Source organism: Emydura macquarii, unplaced genomic scaffold (assembly GCF_026122565.2).
Source record: "Emydura macquarii macquarii isolate MOO-44397 ecotype Brisbane River unplaced genomic scaffold, CSIRO-AGI_Emac_v2 contig_499, whole genome shotgun sequence".
Classification (NCBI taxonomy): Eukaryota; Metazoa; Chordata; order Testudines; family Chelidae; genus Emydura; species Emydura macquarii.
Genome location: NW_027130636.1, coordinates 4,350,040 through 4,372,342, shown reverse-complemented (window position 1 = coordinate 4,372,342; position 22,303 = coordinate 4,350,040). Strand labels below are relative to the sequence as shown.

Here is a 22,303-nt window from a genome sequence, read left to right as displayed (position 1 = left end):
ACAAAGTGACAAGCAAATCCAATTAAAAATGTCTCACTAAGTATATAATTCAATGGATTGTGCTGCAACTCTACACTTGGTGGAAATTTTGTAGTGCATGTGGTGCAAATAGGGTTTTCTTAACGCTAACTTTTTTCTCAGTTGGCATGGTGATTAGCCATGGAACACACACTTAAATTTAATCTTCTGAAGTTTTTTTTAAATGTGTGGTTTAAAAAAAAAAAAAAGGCATGTCAGTTGTTTTGCCCTTATCTAAATCCCCCCAAAAGTTCAAACATGGAAATGTTTTGGCTGTAAAGGGAGAATTCTTAAAAAAACTGTGAGTGAATGAAATTAATGGCTTTTGATAGAGCACTCTCTGATAGTGAACACTAAAGATGAGAAACCATTTGAAGAAATTTGGGGCACAATTTTATTTAATCTAACTACTGAAAGGTTAGAGTTGTGAAATGCATGAACTGAGCTTAGAGGTCTTATTTGTCTTGCCTTTCTGTTGGCTAGAAGGGTTTTGAATATCAAAGATGAAATTTTTTTATGCTTTCTGCACTGGGTGGATTGATTTAAATCAAGGAGGTTTAAATCATTGATTTAAATCAAGTTTCCCACTGATACTACTTCACATTTCTTAAACAATGGTGCAAATCTGATCACTAAAATATGTTAATTACAACTCAATACAGCATTTTACAAAATCTAGGAGGGTATACTTTGTGTAATTTTTTAGATAATTTGATTTTCATATATTTAGGAAATAGTACATAATACTCATTACCTGAATCAAACTGCAGATGCAGCAGCAGTAGTACATTAGGAATGGTAAGAACTAAATCTCACACACAAACACAAAAGTACTTATATTTTATTAAACTAAATCTTAAATGTTACATAAATGTTTCACATTTGCAATTGCAACAGTCTCCTGAGTTGTTGGCTGACAACTGTCCTTAAACTCATCTTTTTTTTTTTTTAATTTTCAAATTTTATTAACTCTAACAAACAAGTCACCCCAACACTAAATGTATGCTGTCCTTAAAACTTCTACAACTAGCTCTTATCTTCCCCACTCCCACTGTCATTTTTATTCATAGACTGAAACAGAAATGAGTTTTCCTGCTTTTTCAACTCCCAGTCTATTTCTTAGCTTTGAGTGAATAATATCAAAAGATGAAAATATTCTCTCTGTGCCTGCAGAGGAAGCTCCTGCTGTGAAAAGTTGGCTTAGCAACTGAAGGAACTCTGTTTCAAGGTGCCTGGCTAATGATTTCCATCAGTTCAGGGGAGTGACTTTGTTTAAAACATCATCAGTAAACATGTACTGTTTAAATGGTTCCGCTCCAGCCCTGAAATTTATTATGACTGGGATAACTGAGAAGTGATTTTGAGATGCCCATGCCATAGCAGCAGCATCATCTTCAGAAATTAGGCATCTACCTTTATATCTGGGGTCGAGAATGTTCACAAGAAAATGAGGTGGAGTTAGTGCTTGATCCATTCGCTTCTTTATTGCCTGCAATTTAACTTTCTGATGAGGTATTTCTTTCTTCAATGTCTCTTGAATTGCCTTTCAAATTTTGACAGCATCAGCAATGCAGCAACAATTTCTCTGAAGTTTAAGCCTATGGATATAGGCTTCAGTATACTGAGCATATCCTCTACATTCTTCTTTAATCCAATGTTAGGTACTTTGGATGAGATACTTCCATCTGTTTTATCACGGTTTTCTTCACAATGTTTTATGAGAATAGGCCAGTTCTTAATAAATTGTTCAAAACAATCACAGAATTCCATCAAACATCTTGAGGGAGAATTAATTTGGATCCTCCTGCTCTCTTCAGTGAAGCTGAAGCAAAATGGTTGTTATGAAAGTATTTTGCAACTTCAACATTTTCTTTTATTCCTGGAGAAATGTACTTAAGTCTTTAGCACTTCTGTTTTTTGAGAAAACAAGTATAGGATGGGGTTCCTTGAGAAAGCTGAGTTATGCTGAAGTAAAATAGGGAATAGATATATGGCATCACCATTATGGTCTATGGCCATGATGTTTCAAAATAAGGGGCATGTATTATGTAATATAAAATAAGAAAATGACACCCAGTGGCAACTGGCAACTCTAGATTTCTCTTCCTGCAGATTTCTGTACCGTATACTTGGTGATAAATTCTATACCTAGTTAAATAATTAAACAAGCTGTAAGGATTAGCTAAGCTAAACTTTTTTTTCTAGCAACATCTAACATAGCAAAAAGCTTGGGAATTTACTTGTTAAATCACACTTATACTAAAAGGCGCATAGAGAGAGTCTGGAATGATACATTACAAAGTGAATTATTTAAGTTACTAACCAGTTGATCCACATTGTTCTTCAGACATATCCATATCTTCATCCACATCATTTTCTCTCAATAAGCAGTTTTCATTATGATGTTACATTCTTCCTACTAGGTCCCGCATCATCTTCTTGCACTGCTTATACTTGCCACATTTTCCTTTTTTACCCAGGGAAGGAATTTCTTCAAAATATTCCCAGATAGGGTCTCTCTTATGCCCAGAAGCCAGGACTGTTTTTCTGTGACAAAAGTGTGGGGGAATATAGGAAGCTGTGTGTGTACTTGAATAATGTCTTCCCTTTTTTTTTTCCAGTCCACTCCACTGTTCCTTTCTACTCTGCCTCCGTCCTTTGTCTCTCTGTCTTTACAACAGTGTCTTAACTAACTCCTCTCCCTTGCTTGGCCCAGCTCCATCATCACATAAGCACAGAACAACAACAATCCTATCCAGCCTGTCTTTTTCTTTGCACACGTGACTTTAGTCTGCTCAGAAACAGAAACTGAAACAGAAACTGTGAAAGCCCAGAACTTTCAATTAGCAAGAGCTGGTAGGTAGGCTGGACAGACTAGAGCCATTAATTCATTTTTATGAGACTGTAAATGTAGGTTTAGCATGTTTGTGATGAGATTTAATTGTAACTTATTTTTTAAACGAGAAAAATTTAATATTTTTTTCATTTAAAAAAAAATTTGATTTTATCCCCCCCTGTTTCTGCATATGGAGAGCTGAAGATCAATTAAATCTTGATACAGTTTGAGAGGTGCTCAGAAGTTTGTTGTATTGAGCTGTCTGGAAGCTGGTAATGTAACAGACTTCTGGTCTTCTCTCAATGAGAATCATGTGTGTAACAAAAGCAACTAACGTAAGAAAATCCAAGTGGGTGTTTTATGGGTTTTAGTGTACAACAGTAACATTCTGCATCATACAAGACCGCAAATTAAGCATTTCAACAGTAGCTTGGCTGGGATGTAGAACAATTATATTAGACAGCTGCTTCATGTTTGGAGTAGTCCTGCTTTCCTATCCTAGCTACTACCTAACCCCCACTACCATACCATCTGAGCACCTTATAGTCTCTTAATGTATTTATCCTCACAATGTCCCTGTGAGGTAGGAAAATGCTGTTTTCTCCACTCTACAGCTGGGGAACCTGAGGCATAGAGGCTGTTGTAGCCAGGATATGAGAGACACAAGGTGGGTGAAGTAATGTCTTTTATTGGACCAACTTCTGTTGGAAGAGACAAGGTTGAAGACCAGAAGTTGGTCCAACAAGATAATACTTCAGCCACTTTGTCTCTTGCGTACAGGTTGTGACTGACTTCACTAAGGTTACACAGGAAGTCTGTGGCAGAGCATGGAGTTGAGCCCTCATCTCCAGAATCCCAGGCTAGTGCTATAATCACTGGACCATCCTTCCTCTCCTATTTCTTCTGCCACTTGGTAAGAAGTGACTTTTCCCTACTCTGATCAGAACAGTGCTTATGATTTCACATTACCAAGGTTTAAATTCCTCCCCGCAGCTGACTTACTTTAGATGCTGGATGAAGTGGGTGGACATGATCAAGTGGTCCATCTGACTTCATCAGTAACTGCTCACTTCAACATGTGAATCTAACGTGCGGTGGTGTGGGTTGTTGCTCATTTGAATGAATTGGGGCATAGTGGAAACCTGGATATCTGGGTTTTGTGGCCAAAGATGTTGGAAAGTACTGTGTTCTGAAGCAGTATTCAGCCCCGTAGATGCAACAGCATGGAGATCTGAAAGACAGTTTGATAGACATCTGTGGAAACAATTCTATAAAATTTACTTAGTACCTCAGCATAATTTACCAGGGTTTGTTTTTCTTTCTGGATTTACAGAGAGATGAAAAATGCTGTAATTGGAAACAACAAACAAAAAGCGAACTTGATTGTTTTGGGAGCAGTTCCAAGGTATGTCCTCTGCTACTCTCCTTTTCACTGATTCACAGTAGGTTGGGGATAAAGATCTCTAGATTGTAGGCACTGCTTTTGACTTGATTTTGAAAGCTGTACTTTCCCTAATGTGACTTTGAGAGTCTTGGAATACCTAAGCATGTATTATAGAACAGGTGATTGAGTGAATTTGCTTTTCATTTGGAATGTTAAGGAATTCATTAAAGCAATCTTGACATGTTATGAAAATGTACCAGCCCAAATACAAAATCGATTTTTCACCTTTGACAATGTTGGTGATAGATAAAAGTGGTTATATTTTACTCCCATGCTGCAGCCAATCACTTGGTGAGATGGCTAGCAGAATTTTGTGATCTTACAGTAAAGGTACCATTCTAAAGTAATAATGTAATAAACACAAAGATAATCTTAGCTTCTGTCCCTTATCCAGTTCAGAAATAACAAAAATAAAGAAATAATTCTACACTATTTTACAGTATTGCTTCAGCAAGTGTTAGTGCTTTCTGGGTTCTGGTTCAAATTAATGGGAAGCTTCTTTTGTACAGCTCTGGTAGCCAATGAGAAGATCTCATTTTGTGACTCCTCCCTCTGCTCCCTCCCTGCTGCAAGGCTTGGCTGTCATTCAGCCACTAGCTGCAGAAATATAACAGTAAGGGGAATACGTGGAAGAACAGAGTACACCAATTGTGCTGTTGTGCAGCTCACTCTTGGTCCCAACTCGGGTTCTGTTAACACAAGCCACTCTTTCATGAGCCACCAGAAGCTGCCTCAGGGGGAGGGACTGGGATCTGTTTGCTCTTCCCTGGCAGGATGGTGATCTTGGGGTGATGCTAATCTTCCAGATTCCCCAAGGATTTACACTCATGAAAAGGATTTCCAAAACCTGGTGAACTTTCCCTCTTCCTTCCCTCCTTACCAAATGCAAATAGGGTAAAGGAAGACCCTAGCTTCAGGGTAGGTAAAAACCAGGTATTTGCTGGAGTACAGGCAGAGTTCAGGGTAGGTTCTCTTCCCCGCGTCTCCCTCCCCCTCCCCCCCCAAAGGAGATGCTGACTGGGTTCTCCATGTGATAGAGCATTCCTCCTCCTTGATCCTTCTAACAGGTGTTTCTATTCTCCAGTTCTTGAATCTGGCTTTCTTCCAAATTGATTAGACCTTACAGGCCTTCGTATTCTCCTTGTCTTCCCATCCTCTGCTATTGCTGTGGATACAGAAGATGGGGTAACTTCCCTTCTTCTGAGCCTGATACTGAAATTCCAGAGTCTATATTCCGCTGCCAAGATCCTCAATGTCCTGAAAATACGTTGAGGATCCTACAAATTCAGCCTGTAACTGGAAAAAAGAGGATGACCTTTCTCCATTTATTTTGATAAATCTATAAGGAAAAGACCTTGCCTGAATTCACTCTGGTAAAGATCATGCTGGGAAGTCTCATATATTAAGGCTTTTAGGCCAAGTTTATGAATAAACATAAGTTGGACTGGGAGACGCTTAGGAAGACTTTTCTCCCTGGCAGGACCCTTTAATGGCAGAGTACCCCAAATAATCCTCTGTCCCTTTAGAGGCTAATATAATCACCCAAAGGCCTCTTAGACAGATAAATCAGATCACAGAATACTACTTGAAAGACTCCTTTTGCGTCCTACAATGTGGTGGTGAGAGTTAAGTAAAAGAGGAAGGAATGAATTCCAAATCAAAGTCCCCAGTGAACCTTTGCAGTCTAGTTCCTTTTGGAAATCCAGCCAGCAGGCCAGGCCTCCCCATAGTAGGGGTCCGAATAAACATCCTCTTGATGTCAGTTCACTCTATTCAGTAGAGTAAATTAAGGAGCTGATTTCTCCCCTCTTCCCTCCACCCCTGGAATTGTACTTCAGTTACTCAGGGTGAATTGGTTCTCTCCATAGTGACATGGGGGTATATTACAAAATTGTTCTCTCCCTCCTCCACTGGCAAAAGAAATAATAAATCTAATCTGTTTATCTAATTTCCATCTTCAGCCTCTTCTTTTCCCAAAGTAATTATTTTCTTTCCCTTTCCCTGTGCTTCCCTAAGCACCATTTTGGCAAGTTTTCAATTTATCTCCCCAACAAAGTCTCTACTTACTAATTCTCCCATCCTGATTATTTCTTAGGAGAATCCGTAACTTTTTTCATTTCTCAAAAAACCAGAGGGACAACACTCATCTAAAACTGCAAAACTAGTTAGTTCATTAATCTAGTCTCAAAAATTAAAATGGAATCCCGTGAGTCCTCCGTGGCAGCCCTCAGACCAAGGTTTTTCTGGTGAATATAAATGTGCCTAATACTTTCCTTCACATCTGTATACCATCAAAAGTTTCTGCATTTTTCAATAGGATGACATAATCTCCAGTAAGTCTTTACCTTTCAGCTTTGCAATCATCACAAGAATTTTCATAAAAATGATTGTGGTTGCATTGCTCTCGAGAGAAGGAATCTTTATATAATCCCGTATTTCAGCTACCTAAGCTCCTTTCTAGCTCTTTTCTAAGAAGCACTATGTCTGGTGACCAGATACAAAGAACTTTTATTCTCTGGGTTTGATCAATGCAACAAAGATCTCCTTGGATCCATTGATATCTGTCTTGCTTTGAAGCATTTGCAGAAATTCTAAAAACTGGTATTCTCATTGCTTGACGGGGGAGAAGCTGGAGTAGCTCATTAATTTTGTACACATCTAGGAAATGGTCAAAGCGTGATCACTTGCATCTCTACTGGGCCTCATTGTATCTTGTCAAAATTCCCTGCCCCTTCCCCCCAGTTCAGTTACTTCCCAGATCCTTATAGCAGATTTTACTGTCTTTTGTGAGATGTTGTAGAGCAGTTTTGTGAGTAGTTGGAGATGGTGGTGCATCTGTAGTCTCTGTGAAGAGATCCTCCAAATAATGGTAGGCCAGATACGAATGGGATGCCCCTACAAAATCATCTTGGGATGTATCTGACCATAGACGATAGTTTTATTTGATGCGGGGAAAGCATTTGATTTGAAAATTACTCAAGATGTCTGGTATTTAATGGAAAGAAAATTATATGTTGCCATTGTGGGAACAGATCCATGTTGACTTTCAGAAACAAATCTTAGATGTCATCTTCTGAAGACAGACTGCACAGCAGTAGCAGCCTGCATGAACTGTCCCTGCATAAAAAACAAAACAGAGAAACGATGCTGCTTGGTGAAAATAAATCTTAAAGTCCCTCCAGACTCCCCTCATAGTAATAAAGGAAAACTCTGAGGAAGACTAGCTGAGTTAACAGAGAATCTATCTAGGTGAATGGGCTCTTAAGAACAGCTGTTTGCCCAGTGGGGAAATCGTCAGTCATATGCTAGCTGTTCACCACAAGGAACAATAGAAAGATGGTTAAGTTTCATATTTTATATGGAAATCATGATATGATCATGTAGGATGTTGGCTTGATTCCGTGCAGTTAGGGTGCCATTTGTGTTCACTCCTTGACCACTTAATCTGGAGAACGCTAAGAAAAATAAGATCAGTTGTATTAATAGTACTGGATTGATTTGCAGTTGCAGTAATTGAAGACCCTATTCAGGAGCTGGACCCCATTGCACTAATCACTGTACAAACACATAAAGACACGCTCTCTGCCCCAAGAATGTACAATATAAAAATCCTATTGTATGGGATTTTGCCCACGACAAAATCAGAGGATCACGATTTCCTTTCCTTTACCTAAGGATGTGTTGATCTAAAGCCCTTCCCCACATCCTGACAAGGCTTCTTTCAGTACTGGCCTGATTTATGAGAGAAATATGTTGAGACTTGATCTCCTAGGAAAGTTATTAAAATGTTCTTGTTGCCTAGAAAGAGGGGCACTTCAATAACATAATAGGATTTGAATCATGTTCTCCTGGTGTGCTCTTGCACCTAGTGTCCCATCTTTGAGGGAACATGGCTTATTTAAGCGTATCTGTAGATCCCATGTACCTCCTTGGAGCTTTAATTTAAGTACTTAAAGTTCTTTGTTGCTCTCCTCTTCCTGCTCACCCTACTTTCTGGGAAGATAGCATTTTTGGTGGTTGAGACTTAGCCAGGAAGTTGACCATGCTTTCCTGTGTTTCCTCTCATGATTTTTTTATTTGGTTAAAGTAGTGATAACCACATGCTAGAACTTCCTTCCCAAAATCTTCTCTCCCTTTCATCTTAATTGTAATCAGAGTCACTTGTTCTATGAGGTACATTAGACTGAAATTATGTGGCAGAGTCCACAGATTGAGGTGATGCTGCCCCTGAATCCACTACCATTTTAAGCCACTTTGAGATTGGTGGGTCATGGAGGGACCAAAGCGTCCCTTAAGAAGTGAACCACAGGGATTGAGGGCAGCAGGATGATCCTGGTTGTCAAAGGTTTTGGGTCATTCAGTTTCATTCCCACCCCTGTTCTGACACTTTCACAGAATTTAAAATTAGCATCTAAAGGAGCACATTGTTTCTCATGGGTCCCTCCATACCTCCCAGTCTGATGCCCCACAAGCTGTCTATCAGCCACATGTCATGCCCCCAAGTTTGTCATCTCAGAACAGGAGAGCCATACTGGAAGCACCTTAGGAGAGAGGCTTTGTGTACAGTGGGAAGCTGGGCCTGAGTTTTGTGGCACATTGGTCTTCAGCAGACTTCAGAACCTCATAATTGCATTGTAGAAGCTTTTGAGAGTATATGTAGGGGGAATTTTTTTTTTTTTTGACAGTTGGGTAGTGGATGAATGGTACTCTTGGTACCCAGGAAAATGAGGGAGTTGAACTTGTTTTTTGGAACCCAGGAGGCAGCTGAGGCTTTCAGTGCTAGTGATGTATATCCCCTTACCTTCTTCTGTTGGGCAGAGATGGAGGGGACGTTACATATGGGGTCAAGGTCGTCTGAATGCATTTTGCCCATCCCAGCAGTTTAGCAGCATCTAGATGCCCTGCCCAATGACACTATCTCCAAGAATAGGTAAGCACAATAACTTGATTCTGCTAGTGTAATCAGCAGGGAAAGTTTTAAAATATTTACTTAAAATGTCACTGAGCTTCAGAGCTAATGCCTCATTGAATATTTCACACTCTAATCTGAACTATTGCATAGTCAACAGTCACCGCATCCCTAAATTTAACAAAGAGAAGTTAGTTACAGTTGCAAATTTATTGAGCCAGAACCTTTAACCAAACACTAATGATGGATTTTTAGCCTTCAGCTGATTGATTTTTAGGTGTCAAATGGATTTGCTCTTCTAGAGAAACTCATGTCATGATATGTTGTGTAAAGGGGAATCCTACAAAACTGCTGTCTAAGACTAGCCAAAATTAAGGCCCATTCTCACCTCAGTGACTTCTGAGTATTGACAGTAGGGGAGGCTTTTTGAAGTTTTGAAGTTTGAATGTGCTCCCTGCACACTTACTCCCAACACTATATAGACTGGATATCTTTGTGCGGATGGGCACATCTCTGAGAGACGGTGACTTATATTGGTGAATTGTTAAGGACCTTTTCCAAATTGGCTTGTTTGGGATTCTGGTTAACTGCTTCCTTTTAATCTTGGGAAAGCATCTCTCATGGGATCTGGATATCTTTTGTACCTTTTTCCCAAACTGTCACCTGAAACCTGGGGGGTGGGGGGAGAAATCCTGATAGATCTAGTTGGTTGCACCCATGGGACTAAGGCCTTGTCTACACCAGGACTATGCTGACAAAAGTTTTGTCGCTCGGAGGTGTGAAAAAACATCCCCATAGCAACGTAAGGTTTGCCGGCATAAGTGCGTGTATGGACAGTGCTCTGCCACTGCTCATTTAGGTGATTTTGTTATGTCAACGGGAGAGCGTCTCTCCCGTTGACATAGCATGGCTATACAAGCGCTCTTACAGTAGCACCACTCTACCAATACAGCCTTAAGAGTCGGAAATAATTGTTTTCTAATTCCTTTGTGGGTCCTGCATTCCAATGCGCAGGCTGATATCAACTTCCATTTTAAATACATGTAAAAGTACCCATACAGAAAGTTTAGTACAAGATATTGCAAGGTAAATCTATTACAGGATGAAACTTGATGGAACTGGTGAGGAAGTGATGTTTTGTGATGGAAGGAAGGAAGGTGATCTAAACACTTGTAGTGAAATGTATTTGAGGTCTTTGAGAGTGAGAAATCTTTTACATTTAAAAAGAAAACAAAGTTACTTATATGGATGACTTGCACAAATCAATAGAAACAATATTCTTGTAAGCCTTCTGTTTGTTACAAACATGGATTCTAAGTTGATCCGAAATTGTTAAATTCGGGATAATAAAGCCGAAAATGCTTAATTTTGGGAGTTATTGTTTGCATGTTGTAACTGTGTTGATCCCAGGATACAAGAGGCACAAGGTGGGTGAGGTTATGTATATAATTGTAAATGTGTGTATATATATGTATTTAGGAGTAACACTCTGGTTACCTTTTCCAGACCTGAAGAAGTGCTCTGTGAAGCTCAAAGCTTGCTTCTTCCACCATCAACACAAGCTGGTTTAATATTAATTGAACCAACTTGTGTTGATTGGGGAAGAAGTAAGCTTTTGAGCTTCACAGAGCTTTTCTTCAGATGCGGAAATGGTAACTAGTGTCACAGCAGAATACAAGATGGGATAGAGTGTTAAACATAAGAGGTTAACACAGATTGCAAGAAACCAGTTAAAATGAAGTGGGCAATTAACATCTGCAGTCATGGGACAAAGGAGGGTTAGTAAGTTATAAATTGGTGTAATGACCCATAAAACCACTGTCTCTGAGACCATGATTTTTAGTGTCTAGCTATCAGAGTTACTAATTTAAGTTCCCAAGCTACTCTTTTGAAGGTATTGTGGAGGCTTCGTTTGCAGATGAGGACGTGTTTAAGAAAGATGAATTCAAACTGGAACTGGTGCAGAGAAGGGCTATTAGGATGATCCGAGGAATGGAAAACCTGCCTTATGAGAGGAGACTCAGAGATTGGCTTGTTCTTCAGACATATCTACATCTTCATCCACATCATTTTCTTCCAATAAGAAGTTTTCATTATGATGTTTCATTCTTGCAAGTAGGCCCTGCGTTGTTGTCTTGCACTGCTTACACTTGCCACGTTTTACTTTTTTATCCAGGAAAGGAATTTCTTCAGACTAGAGCCATTAATTCGTTTTTATAAGACTGTAAGAGTAGGTTTAGCATGTTTGTGATGAGATTTAATTCTGTTATTTTTTAAACGAGAGAGAAATTTAGTATTTTATTGATTTAAAAAAAAAAATCAAAAAATTCCGATTTAAATAAAAAATCCAACTTTTTAGATTTTTTTGTCCACTCTGCTCTGCAGCGTGGGGAACGAGTCACGTGCTGGTGGATTCTCTATACCTTGAAGTCTTAAACCATTATTTGAGGACTTTAATAACTTAGTCATAGGTTAGAGGTCTACAGGAGTGGACGGGTGAGGTTCTGTGACTTGCGTTGTGCAGGAGGTCAGACAAGATGATCATAATGGTCCTTTCTGACCTTAAAGTCTATGAGGTCAGATGTAGAGAGAGAGTTTTGTGAAAAGTGTTCACCCATGGGGGATCAGGTATTTGTCTTTTATCATTTTTCTGTGTGAGTTCATTCAAGAGCGTAATGATTGTCTGATTTCACCTACGTTATTGGGGTGTTTGATGCACTGAATGAAGTACTCCACATGTTGAGATAGGCATTTTTAGGACCCATGGATCTGAAAAGGTATGTGTGAGAGGGGCGGGAGCGGGAAAATTGATCATTGTAGCAGTGGAGCTGTATCTGCACATTTTGCATCTGTTGTTCTGGCAGGGGCTGGTGCCACTTTGAGTTGGAATGTCCTGGTCTGAGAGGGGCTAGATTCTACTGATGAGCTTGTCAAGACAGAGGGGTTGTTTGAAGGCCAGAGAGGGGATTTATGAAAGATTTCTTTCAGTATGTGGTACCCATCAAGTATGGCTTGTACTACTTGATAACCTGTACAGGTTCCAGTGTGAGGTGGCAGGTGGCAAATAGGAAGGTGTAGTTGGTAGATTTTTCTCTGTATTGAAGCAGGTTCTCTTGCGGTATTTGGGTGGCCTGTTCCATGATGCCATCTACTTCTCTGGTGGAGTGTCCTTGTTTGGTGAAGGTGTGTTAAGGTGTATATTCTAGACTTTCTCCTTGGAGCATATTCTGAGGTATCTGAGTACCTGGCTGTAGATAAGATTTATTGGTGTGTTTGTGGTGATTACTGGATCTGTGAAGGTAAGTATAGTGATTCATGGGTTTCTTGTATATATTTGTCTGTAGGGTTCCATTGTTGGAGCTGATTGTGGTGTCCAGGAAGTCATTACTGGTATGGGAGTGTTCTAGAGAGAGTTTGATAGACTGATGATAGTTATTGAAGTTGTGGTGGAAATCAAACATTCTGGCAGTTATTGAGAGTTAGGAAAAAAATCAAGGAAAGAAGGTACTTGAATTTACACTCAAGAAAAAGTAATGATAGAATTATATCCAAATGCATGATATAGGTAGACTCTTACTAAAGAAACTAAGCCTAAAAGTTTCAAATGTAGATGCCTAAAGTTAGGTTCTTAAATCCATTTAAGAGCCTAATTTTAAGTGCCCTGGTTTTAAGCACACTGGGTGCTAAAGCTTTATAAATAGAGATTAGAGTAAAACATGTTAATGTAGTGACCTAATAAATGTATGCCTTGTTCTATTGAAAAGTTGTGGTCAACCAGAAACAAGAATGTTGGAGATTATAGCACATGCATTAGTTAACATATAATTGTGTTTGTTGGTGTATAAAGTCATCGTTTACTGCTTTTGATTCTAGCTCCTGGAAACTTGGTAACAGAGACTGCTGTTGTTTTCTCAACTCCTTTTTGTTAAACTCAAGACCTTTTAGGTAAATTCCACTAGATACTTAGTGAAGAACAGGGAATGCTACAATGTTGCAAAGTCTGATGACTTTACCTTCAGTAATGTGCTTTTGGCCCATGCTGAAGTCATCCTTGCCCTGATGCAAGAAGCTCCAGCCTTCATGGGGTTTTCAGACTTGCCTAAAGGAACCTTCCTCCCTCCCTCCCTCCCTCCCTCCCAACTACTTTACCCACTTCCCTACCTCCTTGGGAAGAGCAGCCAATCATAGCTGCTGCAAGAGAGGCAGACAGAGCTCTTCTCAAGAGCTGGCATTTTTGTGTGTAGGGAAAGTGGGAGAGTGAACAGCCAATAACACTTAATGAGATGGGAGGTGGGATCGGAAAGCCCAGTGCACAGAGTACTCACTCTGTTTGTGAAAAATCAGTGTTCTCGTCCTCTCTCCCTTCTGCTCTGTTCTGTGCAACGTGAAGCTTGAGAGGAGAGGACCTTCTTCCAGGCCTAGTGAAAGGTGGCACTGAAGAGCCCCTGCACCTATCCTTCCCCACCTAGGCCTGGGAAGAGAGGACCTCTTCTGGAGTTGCTCTTCCTTAGTCCTTGGTGGTGGTGAAGAATCCTCTGTAGCTGCAGGAAGAACAGATGTGTGTTAGCGGGTGAGGGGACCAGTTGTGAAGCTGGGGAAGCAGAATTAACTGGTATTTTGGGGGTTTGGGGGAAGCCTCCACACATCAGGCAGCACTTTATACAGATTTGTGTAATTGCGTACGTTGTCGTGCACACTGGGGATGGGCAGAGGTCAAAAATCAAGACACAACAGATGTAGAGTAAAATTTTCAAAAGCACTTTAGACCTTTCCACTCTCAGCAGCGGTGGCATCTGCAAAGCCCCTCTCCTGCCTAGCAGTGTCAGGTTGGCCTTTCTGAGAAATGAAAGGGGGCCTTGCCAGAGATGAAAGAGGGCCTCGTCTGTTCTGGTGGTTGGTGTGGCTGGGTGGCTTCCTCCCTGACTTTAATAGCTGCTACTTCTCCCTCTGCAGGATGCTGTTGGAAGAGCAACTGATCCACTGACACTTTTTCAAACTTTTCTTTACAACCATGAGGGCAAGAAACACACTTGCCAGAATTCATGGAATGCACCTACTACATATGTGAAACGAATGGAAACAGACCATATCGTTTTGCCCACAGGATGCTCCTGTGGGTAGATTGTTATGTAAAATGCAGCATGAGGAGATTCAAACCTGCTGCTGCCGCCTTGTCTAATGTGGCCTCTTCTATGTTTAGGCTGTAATGAACACATCAAGCCCATGTTCCAGTTTTCTTCTTTTGCCCATTTAGGTCTTGATCCTTATCTTCAAAACAATTAATGGATCAAGGCTCAGCTATATCAAGATTGAATTTTCATCTATGAACTACCACAGGAGTTGCATGCCTTTGGAACAATGCAAATCACAAACCCCATGATGAAGCACATGAGAGTTGGGCACAAAACATTTTCAGTCAGGGGGGATTGGACTATCAAATGAATTTCTAGAGGAGATTAATCTCAAGTCTTTCCATATTTTAGGGAACATCACAACATCCCATTTTGTTATGGTGAAAGGCTATCTCATAGGTGATATGAATGTCAACCACCTGTCTCCATTCCCTCATTCCCCCAAAATTAAATATGCAAGTAGATATAATTTGTTTGGGGAGGGAAGGGGAAACAATGCTTCTACTTCGAGTGATTGCTCATATCCATTCCAATATAGGTGAGTGCACGCCACCGTGCACTGCTTCCCGGAACTGTTTTCCCCTTAGCAGACCCCGTAGGGTTGGCTTAGGCGCCCCCTGGAGTACCGCGCTCATGCCCCGGTACATAGGGCACCGCCGACCCTGCGGGCCCTCAGTTCCTTCTTTCCGCCCATGTTGGTTGCTGGAACATCTTGCCTCTTGCCTTACAACACCATGTAGCTTTCCCTGTTTGAACTTTATAGTTGAACATTTAGAGTTAATTAGAGTTAATTTAGAGTTTAGAGTTAATTAGTTGTTAAGTAGTGTTAAAGTATAGTTAGTTAGCATTAGATTAGATAAGAAGCCCTTAGGGGCTTACTGTTGGGCCACGCCTGGCAAAACAGGATTCAAGTCCTGTGCCGCTTGCGGCAAACCCATCCCCATGAGCGACCCTCATGACCGCTGCCTCCGTTGTTTGGGAGAGCAGCACCGTAAGGACAAGTGCAGGATTTGTAAAGCCTTCAAGCAGCGTACGCAAAAAGAATGAGACGCGAGCTTGAAGGCTATTCTGATGGAGTCCGCATGAACCAGCGCGTTCGCCCACGGCACCGAGTGTCTCCTTGGTGCGGAGTGCTCCAGCGGCACCGGTGCCGAAGAAGAAGCAGTGCCAGGGCACCGAGTACCAGGACTCCCCTGCACCGCAGCCTGGGGGGAGTCAGGAGATGCACCAGCCACGGGCCATTGAGGTTATTCCGGCACCTGCATCTCCACGCAGGGAGCCTCCCCCGACTCCTGGGGGTGGGGGAGCGCCCCTGCAAGGGCCGTCGACGCCAGAGGGGTTCGCTGCGGCATGCGCCCTCATGGGCATGCCTACGCCTCTGTCCCCCCCTCGGCTGAGGGCGCAGGGACCGGCGTCTCGGGGTAAACCCGCACTGGGTGGCTCTGGTGGGTGGCAGACACAGGAGTTGAAGTCTCCCCCCAGATGGTCAGAGAGGGTAGAGCGTGCGGGCTCCCCTCTCACCTCCAACTCTGGGTCATCGAGCTCCTCCGCACTGCGGCACCGTTGACGAGCCGCAGCACCGGAAAGGTCCCACTTGAGGCGAAGTCGTTACAGTCCCGCATCGCGTGGCTCCTCGGCACTGAGTCCCTCGCCACGGCACCGGTCCCGATCCCCGGACCACAGTCCAGCACGGATCCCAGCGCCAGAGGAAGCGGCACCGACAGCACCGACAACTCTGCGCCGCTGCTCGAGCTCCTCGGACTCGGCACCGTGGAGACGCGGCTGGCACCGTTCTTGGTCTCCGAAAGGGAAGCGCCACGCAAAACCTTAGCTCCGAGACGGAGGTCGCACTCAACCTCGTCCAGCCGCACGCCTCCTCGCCGGCACTGCACATGACGGCACTGACGCTCCTTGTTGTCGTCCTCGTGCAGCAGATCCTCGACGAGGGCAGGCAAGAGCCATAGACAACGCTGGCACCACTCCAGCGCTTGGGGTCCCGTGCTCGCAGACTGGAAGCACCGCAGCTGGCACCGGGATGGCCACAGTGACCGTGGCAATAGGTGACCGAGGCAGTAGGCACGTGGCAGTAGGCAGACCGTGGCAGTAGACACCTCCCCCGCCTACTCAACCAGACAAGGGCCATTCCTCCGAGGAGGAATCGGACCCTGAGGAGGGACCCTCTACTGGGCCCTTCCACAATCCTCCTCCTCCTCCCCTGACAAGGCGACCGCCAGGGACCATAGGGCACCTCTGCCAGATTTTAGAGCCCACCAGGAGCTCCTGAAGAGGGTGGCGAGCAACCTCAACCTGGAATTGAGGGAGCTCTCTGAGGAGGAGGACCCCCTCTTTGGGGTGGCTGGGTCAGCAGGACCGTCCAGGGTGGCCCTGCCTGTCCACGAGAGAGTCCTAAAGTTGGCCAAGGCTCTCTGGCAAACCCCTGCCTTGGTTGCCCCTACATCTAAGGGCGCTGAGAAAAATGTTATGTGCCACAGGAGGGGTTTGAATTTTTGTACAGCCACCCGGGACCCTGGTGGTTGACGTGGCCAACTAAAGGGATAGGCAAGGTGGACAGGGCACCATGCCTAAAAATAAGGATAACAAGAAACTAGACCTGTTTGGCCGCAAGGTCTACTCCACAGGGGCTATGCAGTTGTGATTAGCAAACCATCAGGCACTCATGGGTGGCTATAACCTGAACCTGTGGAACTCATTGAGGAGGTTTGCAGGGGGCCTGTCCCAGGACCAAGCGGCGGACTTTGCCATGGTACTGGAAGAGGGTGCCACGGTGGCAGCAGCGGCCTTACAGACTGCTAGCGACGCTGCGGACAATGCCAGCAGAGCCATGGCCTCCGTGATTGCCATGCGCCGCTGCTCGTGGCTGCAGTCTTCAGGGGTATCCCAGGAGGTGCAGCAATCCACCCAAGACCTGCCCCATCAAAGGATAGAACGGATGAGAAGCTGCATGCCCTGAAAGACTCCAGGCCTCGAGGCTCCAGTCTCGGCCGTGGCCCCAGTGCCAGGCCCAACTGCCCCTAGGTGATCACCAAGACCATTGGAGCCCCATAGGGGCCGGGATAGAAACGGGGTTTGAGCGCCACAACTGCCCAGGATCTTCCGGGGCCCCCCAGCAAGGGCCCTCTAAGGGGCCAAACCCTGGGAAATAGTTTTGAGGGTGCACCCGAGTGTGGCACCGATACCTCTCTCCTGGATCAGCACCTCCCGTTTGCGGAGAGGCTTAGATCCTACTACACCGAGTGGCAAGCTATTACATCAGACCATTGGGTCCTTGGGGATATGCCCTCCAATTTACGGCTTCCCCCCTCACCCCATCCCTCTGCAGGGACCCCTCTCATGAGCAACTCCTTTTGCAGGAGGTCGTTTCCCTCCTCCGCCTCGGGGCGGTGGAAGCGGTTCCTCCACAGGAAATAGGGAGGGGATTTTACTCCAGGTATTTTCTCATTCCCAAAGCAAAAGGGGGCCTGAGACCCATATTAGATCTCTGCCGACTAAACAAGTTTATCAGGCGTCTCAGGTTTCTCATGGTCTCCCTAGCCTCCATCATCCCTGCTCTGGATCCAGGAGATTGGTATGCCGCCCTTGACCTGAGGGATGCATACTTCCACATTTCCATCCTTCCCAGCCACAGGTGTTTCCTCAGGTTTATGGTAGCTGTCTGCCATTACCAGTTCCCGTTCCTCCACTTTGGGCTATCGTCCGCCCCCAGGGTTTTTACAAAATGCATGGCGGTGGTAGCGGCCCACTTGTGCCACAGAGGAGTGCAGATCTTCCCCTACCTGGACGACTGGCTGATTCGGGGCAGTTCCAGGGCCCATGTTCGGAACAGCCTAGCCCTCACCTGCGCGACATGCACCAGACTGGGGCTGCTCATAAACGAGCAGAAATCCACTCTCGCCCCGGTGCAGTGCATAGATTTCATCGGGGACACCCTGGCCAGAGCCTTCCTCCCACAGCCTCGCTTCCAGGTGTTGGCCGCCATAATCGACCAACTCCACAGGTCCCCCACGATGACAGCCAGGCACTGCCTGCAGCTGTTGGGACACATGGTGGCATGTATGTATGTGGTGAGGCTGGCTCGCCTCAAACTCAGGCCTCTCCAGGCGTGGTTAGCCTCGGTGTATGCACCAGCCCGCCACTCCTTAAACAGAGTGGTCACGGTTCACCCACAGGTCCTGACCTCCCTGAACTGGTGCAGGATCCCCGGGGAAGTACTGAGAGGGGTCCTGTTCCGGGATCTGGCCCCATCTGTCACCCTAATCACGGACGCTTTGGATGTCAGGGGGGGCCCACATCAGCACCTACCTGAGCACCCAGAGGCTCTGATCAGAGGAGGAAAAAAGCCTCCATATCAACATCCGGGAGCTCAGGGCAGTACGGCTGGCCTGCAAAGTATTCCTCAGGTTCCTGAGGGGCAGGATGGTGCAGGTCCTCACGGACAACACAGCGGCCATGTTCTACACGAACAGGCTGGGGGGGGTGCACTCCTCGGCCCTTTGCCAGGAGGCCATTCGACTTTGGGACTTTTCGGTGAGGCACAACTTCCATATATCTTCCTCTCACCTCCCGGGGGTCAGGAACGATGAGGCGGACCGCCTCAGCAGGTCGTTTCTACCCTGACACGACTGGTCGCTACACCCAGAGGTGATAACTTTTATTTTCCATAAGTGAGGTGTTCCCCAACTGGACCTGTTCGCGTCATCCTGGAACAGGAAGTGCCCGAGGTTCTGCTCGCTCCGGGGTCGCGAGCCGGGCTCCATATCTGATGAGTTCCTTATAGACTGGACAGGGACCCTGATGTATGTGTTTCCCCCCATTCCGCTCCTGCCCAAGGTCCTTTTGAAAATCAAGAGGGACAGAGCAGATGTGATACTGATTGCCCCAGCCTGGCCGAGACAGCATTGGTTCAGTATGCTGCTGGACCTGTCCATCGCCCCGCCTGTGGAGCTCCTGAGGCGTTACGACCTACTCTCCCAGGACCAGGGTCGTTTGCTGCACCCGGACCTGAACTGACGGTCTGGAGACTTTGTGGCTGACGGAGGGAGAGAGAGCCTGTTCGGCACAGGTCCAACAGATTCTGCTGGGCAGCAGGAAACCTTCCACTCAGGTTGTGTACTGGACCAAGTGGAAATGGTTTACCTGTTGGGTGGAATCCCGGGGCATCCCACCTAGCGGCTCGCCTATGCAGGACATACTGGAGTATTTGGTCCAACCGAAGCTTCAGGGTTTAGCACTGGCATCCCTGAGGGTGCATCTGTCGGCCATTTCGGCCTTCCACCAGCCGATGGAGGGACGGTCATTGTTTTCCCACCCCATGTTGGTGAGGTTCCTCAAAGGGGTGGAGAGGCTATGCCCACAGGTCCGTGACCTGGTGCCTCCCTGGGACTTGAACCTGGTCCTTGCCAGACTAACGGGACCCCCTTTCGAGCCCATGGCTATATGCCCACTGCTCGTCCTCTCATGGAAGGTAGCTTTCTTGGTGGCCATTACATTGGCTAGGAGGGTCTCCGAGATAAGAGCTTTGACCTTGGAGCCCCCCATACCGTCTTTTATAAGGATAAAGTGCAGTTGAGACCCCATCCAGTTTCCTGCCTAAGGTGATCTCCCAGTTCCACTATAATCAAGATATCTTCCTCCCCGTATTTTTCCCAAAACCGCACGGGTCGGAGGAGGAGCGGAGATGGCATTCGCTGGATGTGAGACGTGCCCTGGCCTACTACATTGAAAGGATGCAGCTGTTCCGGAAGTCTATGCAGCTGTTCGTTGCAGTGGCGGATCGGATGAGGGGCTCACCTGTCTCCACCCAGTGCATCTCCGCCTGGAACACCGCCTGCATCAGGTGCTGCTACGAGCAGGCGAATGTACCGCTTCCAAGGGCTGTTTCAGCGCAGTCATCCAGAGCCCAGACCTCGTCCGCGGGCTTCCTGGAGAGGGTGCCCCTGCAGGACATCTGCAAAGCTGTCACCTGGTCGTCGGTACACACCTTCACGTCCCACTACGCCATTGTGCAGCAGGCGAGAGAGGACACGGGATTTGGACGTGCCGTGCTGAGGACAGCTCACCGGTAACTCCTACCCACCTCCAAGGTATGGCTATTTAATCACCTATATTGGAATGGATATGAGCAATCACTCGAAGTAGAAAACAGGGTTACTTACCAGTAACTGTTGTTCTTTGAGATGTGTTGCTCATATCCATTCCACACCCACCCTCCATCCCCGCTGTTGGAGTGGGCAGAAAGAAGGAACTGAGGGTCTGCAGGGTCGGCGGTGCCCTATGTACCGCGGCATGAGTGTGGTACTCCAGGGGGCGCCTAAGCTGACCCTACGAGGTCCGCTAAGGGGAAAAAAGTTCCGGGAACCAGTGCACAGTGGCACGCACTCACCTATATTGGAATGGATATGAGCAACACATCTCGAAGAACAACAGTTACTGGTAAGTAACCCTGTTATCCCAACTAAGTCAGTATCCCCAAAAGGGTAAGAGCCAGGAGCTCCGATGAGTCTGTTAGAGAACTCACTGTTGCTAGCCTCTTTTACATGGAAGATTCTCAGATATTGTAATGATAGGCAACAGTATAAAACCCTGTGACCGTAAACTCAGCATTTCAGCTTAGTCCTCCTGGACTTAAGATGACTTATCTCATATCCCTGAAGGAGACAAGATGGTGCCCAGGAAGCATAGGTTTTGTATTAAAATAAACTATAATTTGACTTATTTGCTGATGCTGCAAAACACGGTTTGATTTTTTTTTTTATGGGGGACTCTGCCTGGCTTTTTAATACTTTGTTTTTTGCAATTGCAAACTTAACAGTGACTGCTGTCCAATTTTACTGTTGAAGCGCTGAAAATTGTGAAGGTCATTCAGTTTCATTAGCAAATCAGTCATTACATATAAACCATTTAAAAATTATTTGTATAAAAAAATATGCATAGGCACAGTCTTGGATTAAAAATCTGAAATACATCATCCCAAGTTGTGTTTTTACTTTTTTGGTTTTTAAAAACCAAAACCCATCAACCTAAATTGCTAGAAAATGACATTTAAGAGTGTGGTGTCTTATTTTTTTGTTTTTTAAGAAGCTTGGCTATTAACACAATTTCCAGAATTCATGGAAGATACTCTGCTGCTCATGTGAAATGCATGGCAGTGGAAAATGTCTGTGTCACAAAGAATTCCTATTGCTAGATTGCTTTTTAAATTGAAACGTGAGGAGAAACAAAACTTCGCTATTTTGTCAAACAAAACTTCGCTACTTCGTCTGACAAAAGAGTGCTGATATTAAAGAAGGCCTGTGTTTTGAATTACTTCTCAGCTTGCAGGCAAAAGTGACCTGAATCTTGGCTGAAGCTATGTTGACATCCCTGGGTGAAATACTTTAAAGAGGCAATTGAAACAACTGTTTGGGAAATATCTTAGAAATACATACAGAAAGTTTGTTTTATTACTTGATTGCTGGCAGAACTATAGTTGATCGAGAGCTGCTGCACATCAAACTTTAATCACGGGAGCCCTTGTGTTCTTGGACTTGATAGACTTGAAATTTGGTGTAGCTGATGACATCACACAGGAAATAAAGACTGCATGAGGAGTTTTGAGAAGCAAGAGAGAGAGCTCAAATCAAAAGTGAGGGACCTCAGTTTAGATAAATTAGCAGGGAATATAGGCTGTTCAAATGGCATGTAGTCTATTCTGGATCTCAAATGATTCCTCTCTTTAAAAGTTAGAATATATTTTTAGACATTTTCAGATTTTACTGTGTCTCAAAAGTTGATGGTAACATCAAGCTCTTGTTGATGACTTAGAGCAGTGGTGTTCAAACTTTTCCAGGCACACTCCTCCTTACCATTAATGGAATCTGTCCGCGCGCCCCCTGCTTTACTGCACAGCCAAGGCTTCCTCAGCAATGGAACTTGGGCTGGAGGTGGGGTAGGAACTGGGGATGGGG

The 22,303-nt window shown here is 44.8% G+C and overlaps 1 protein-coding gene across 5 annotated transcripts in view; it reads left to right on the top strand.

Moving 5' to 3' along the window:
• The window catches only part of ARMC8 (armadillo repeat containing 8), a 187,472-nt gene that overhangs the window by 7,895 nt on the left and 157,274 nt on the right, over positions 1 to 22,303 (top strand). For 2 of the 5 annotated variants that reach the window (XM_067538781.1, XM_067538780.1), the window contains exon 3: positions 4,188 to 4,259. The exons of 1 other annotated variant lie outside the window; for it this stretch is intronic. In XM_067538781.1, coding sequence (XP_067394882.1) covers positions 4,188 to 4,259 — 72 coding nt within the window. Of the gene's footprint in view, positions 1 to 4,187; positions 4,260 to 9,116; positions 9,229 to 20,337; positions 20,441 to 22,303 lie in introns of those variants that run through there. 2 more of the 5 variants (XM_067538784.1, XM_067538785.1) reach the window with 2 other exon arrangements.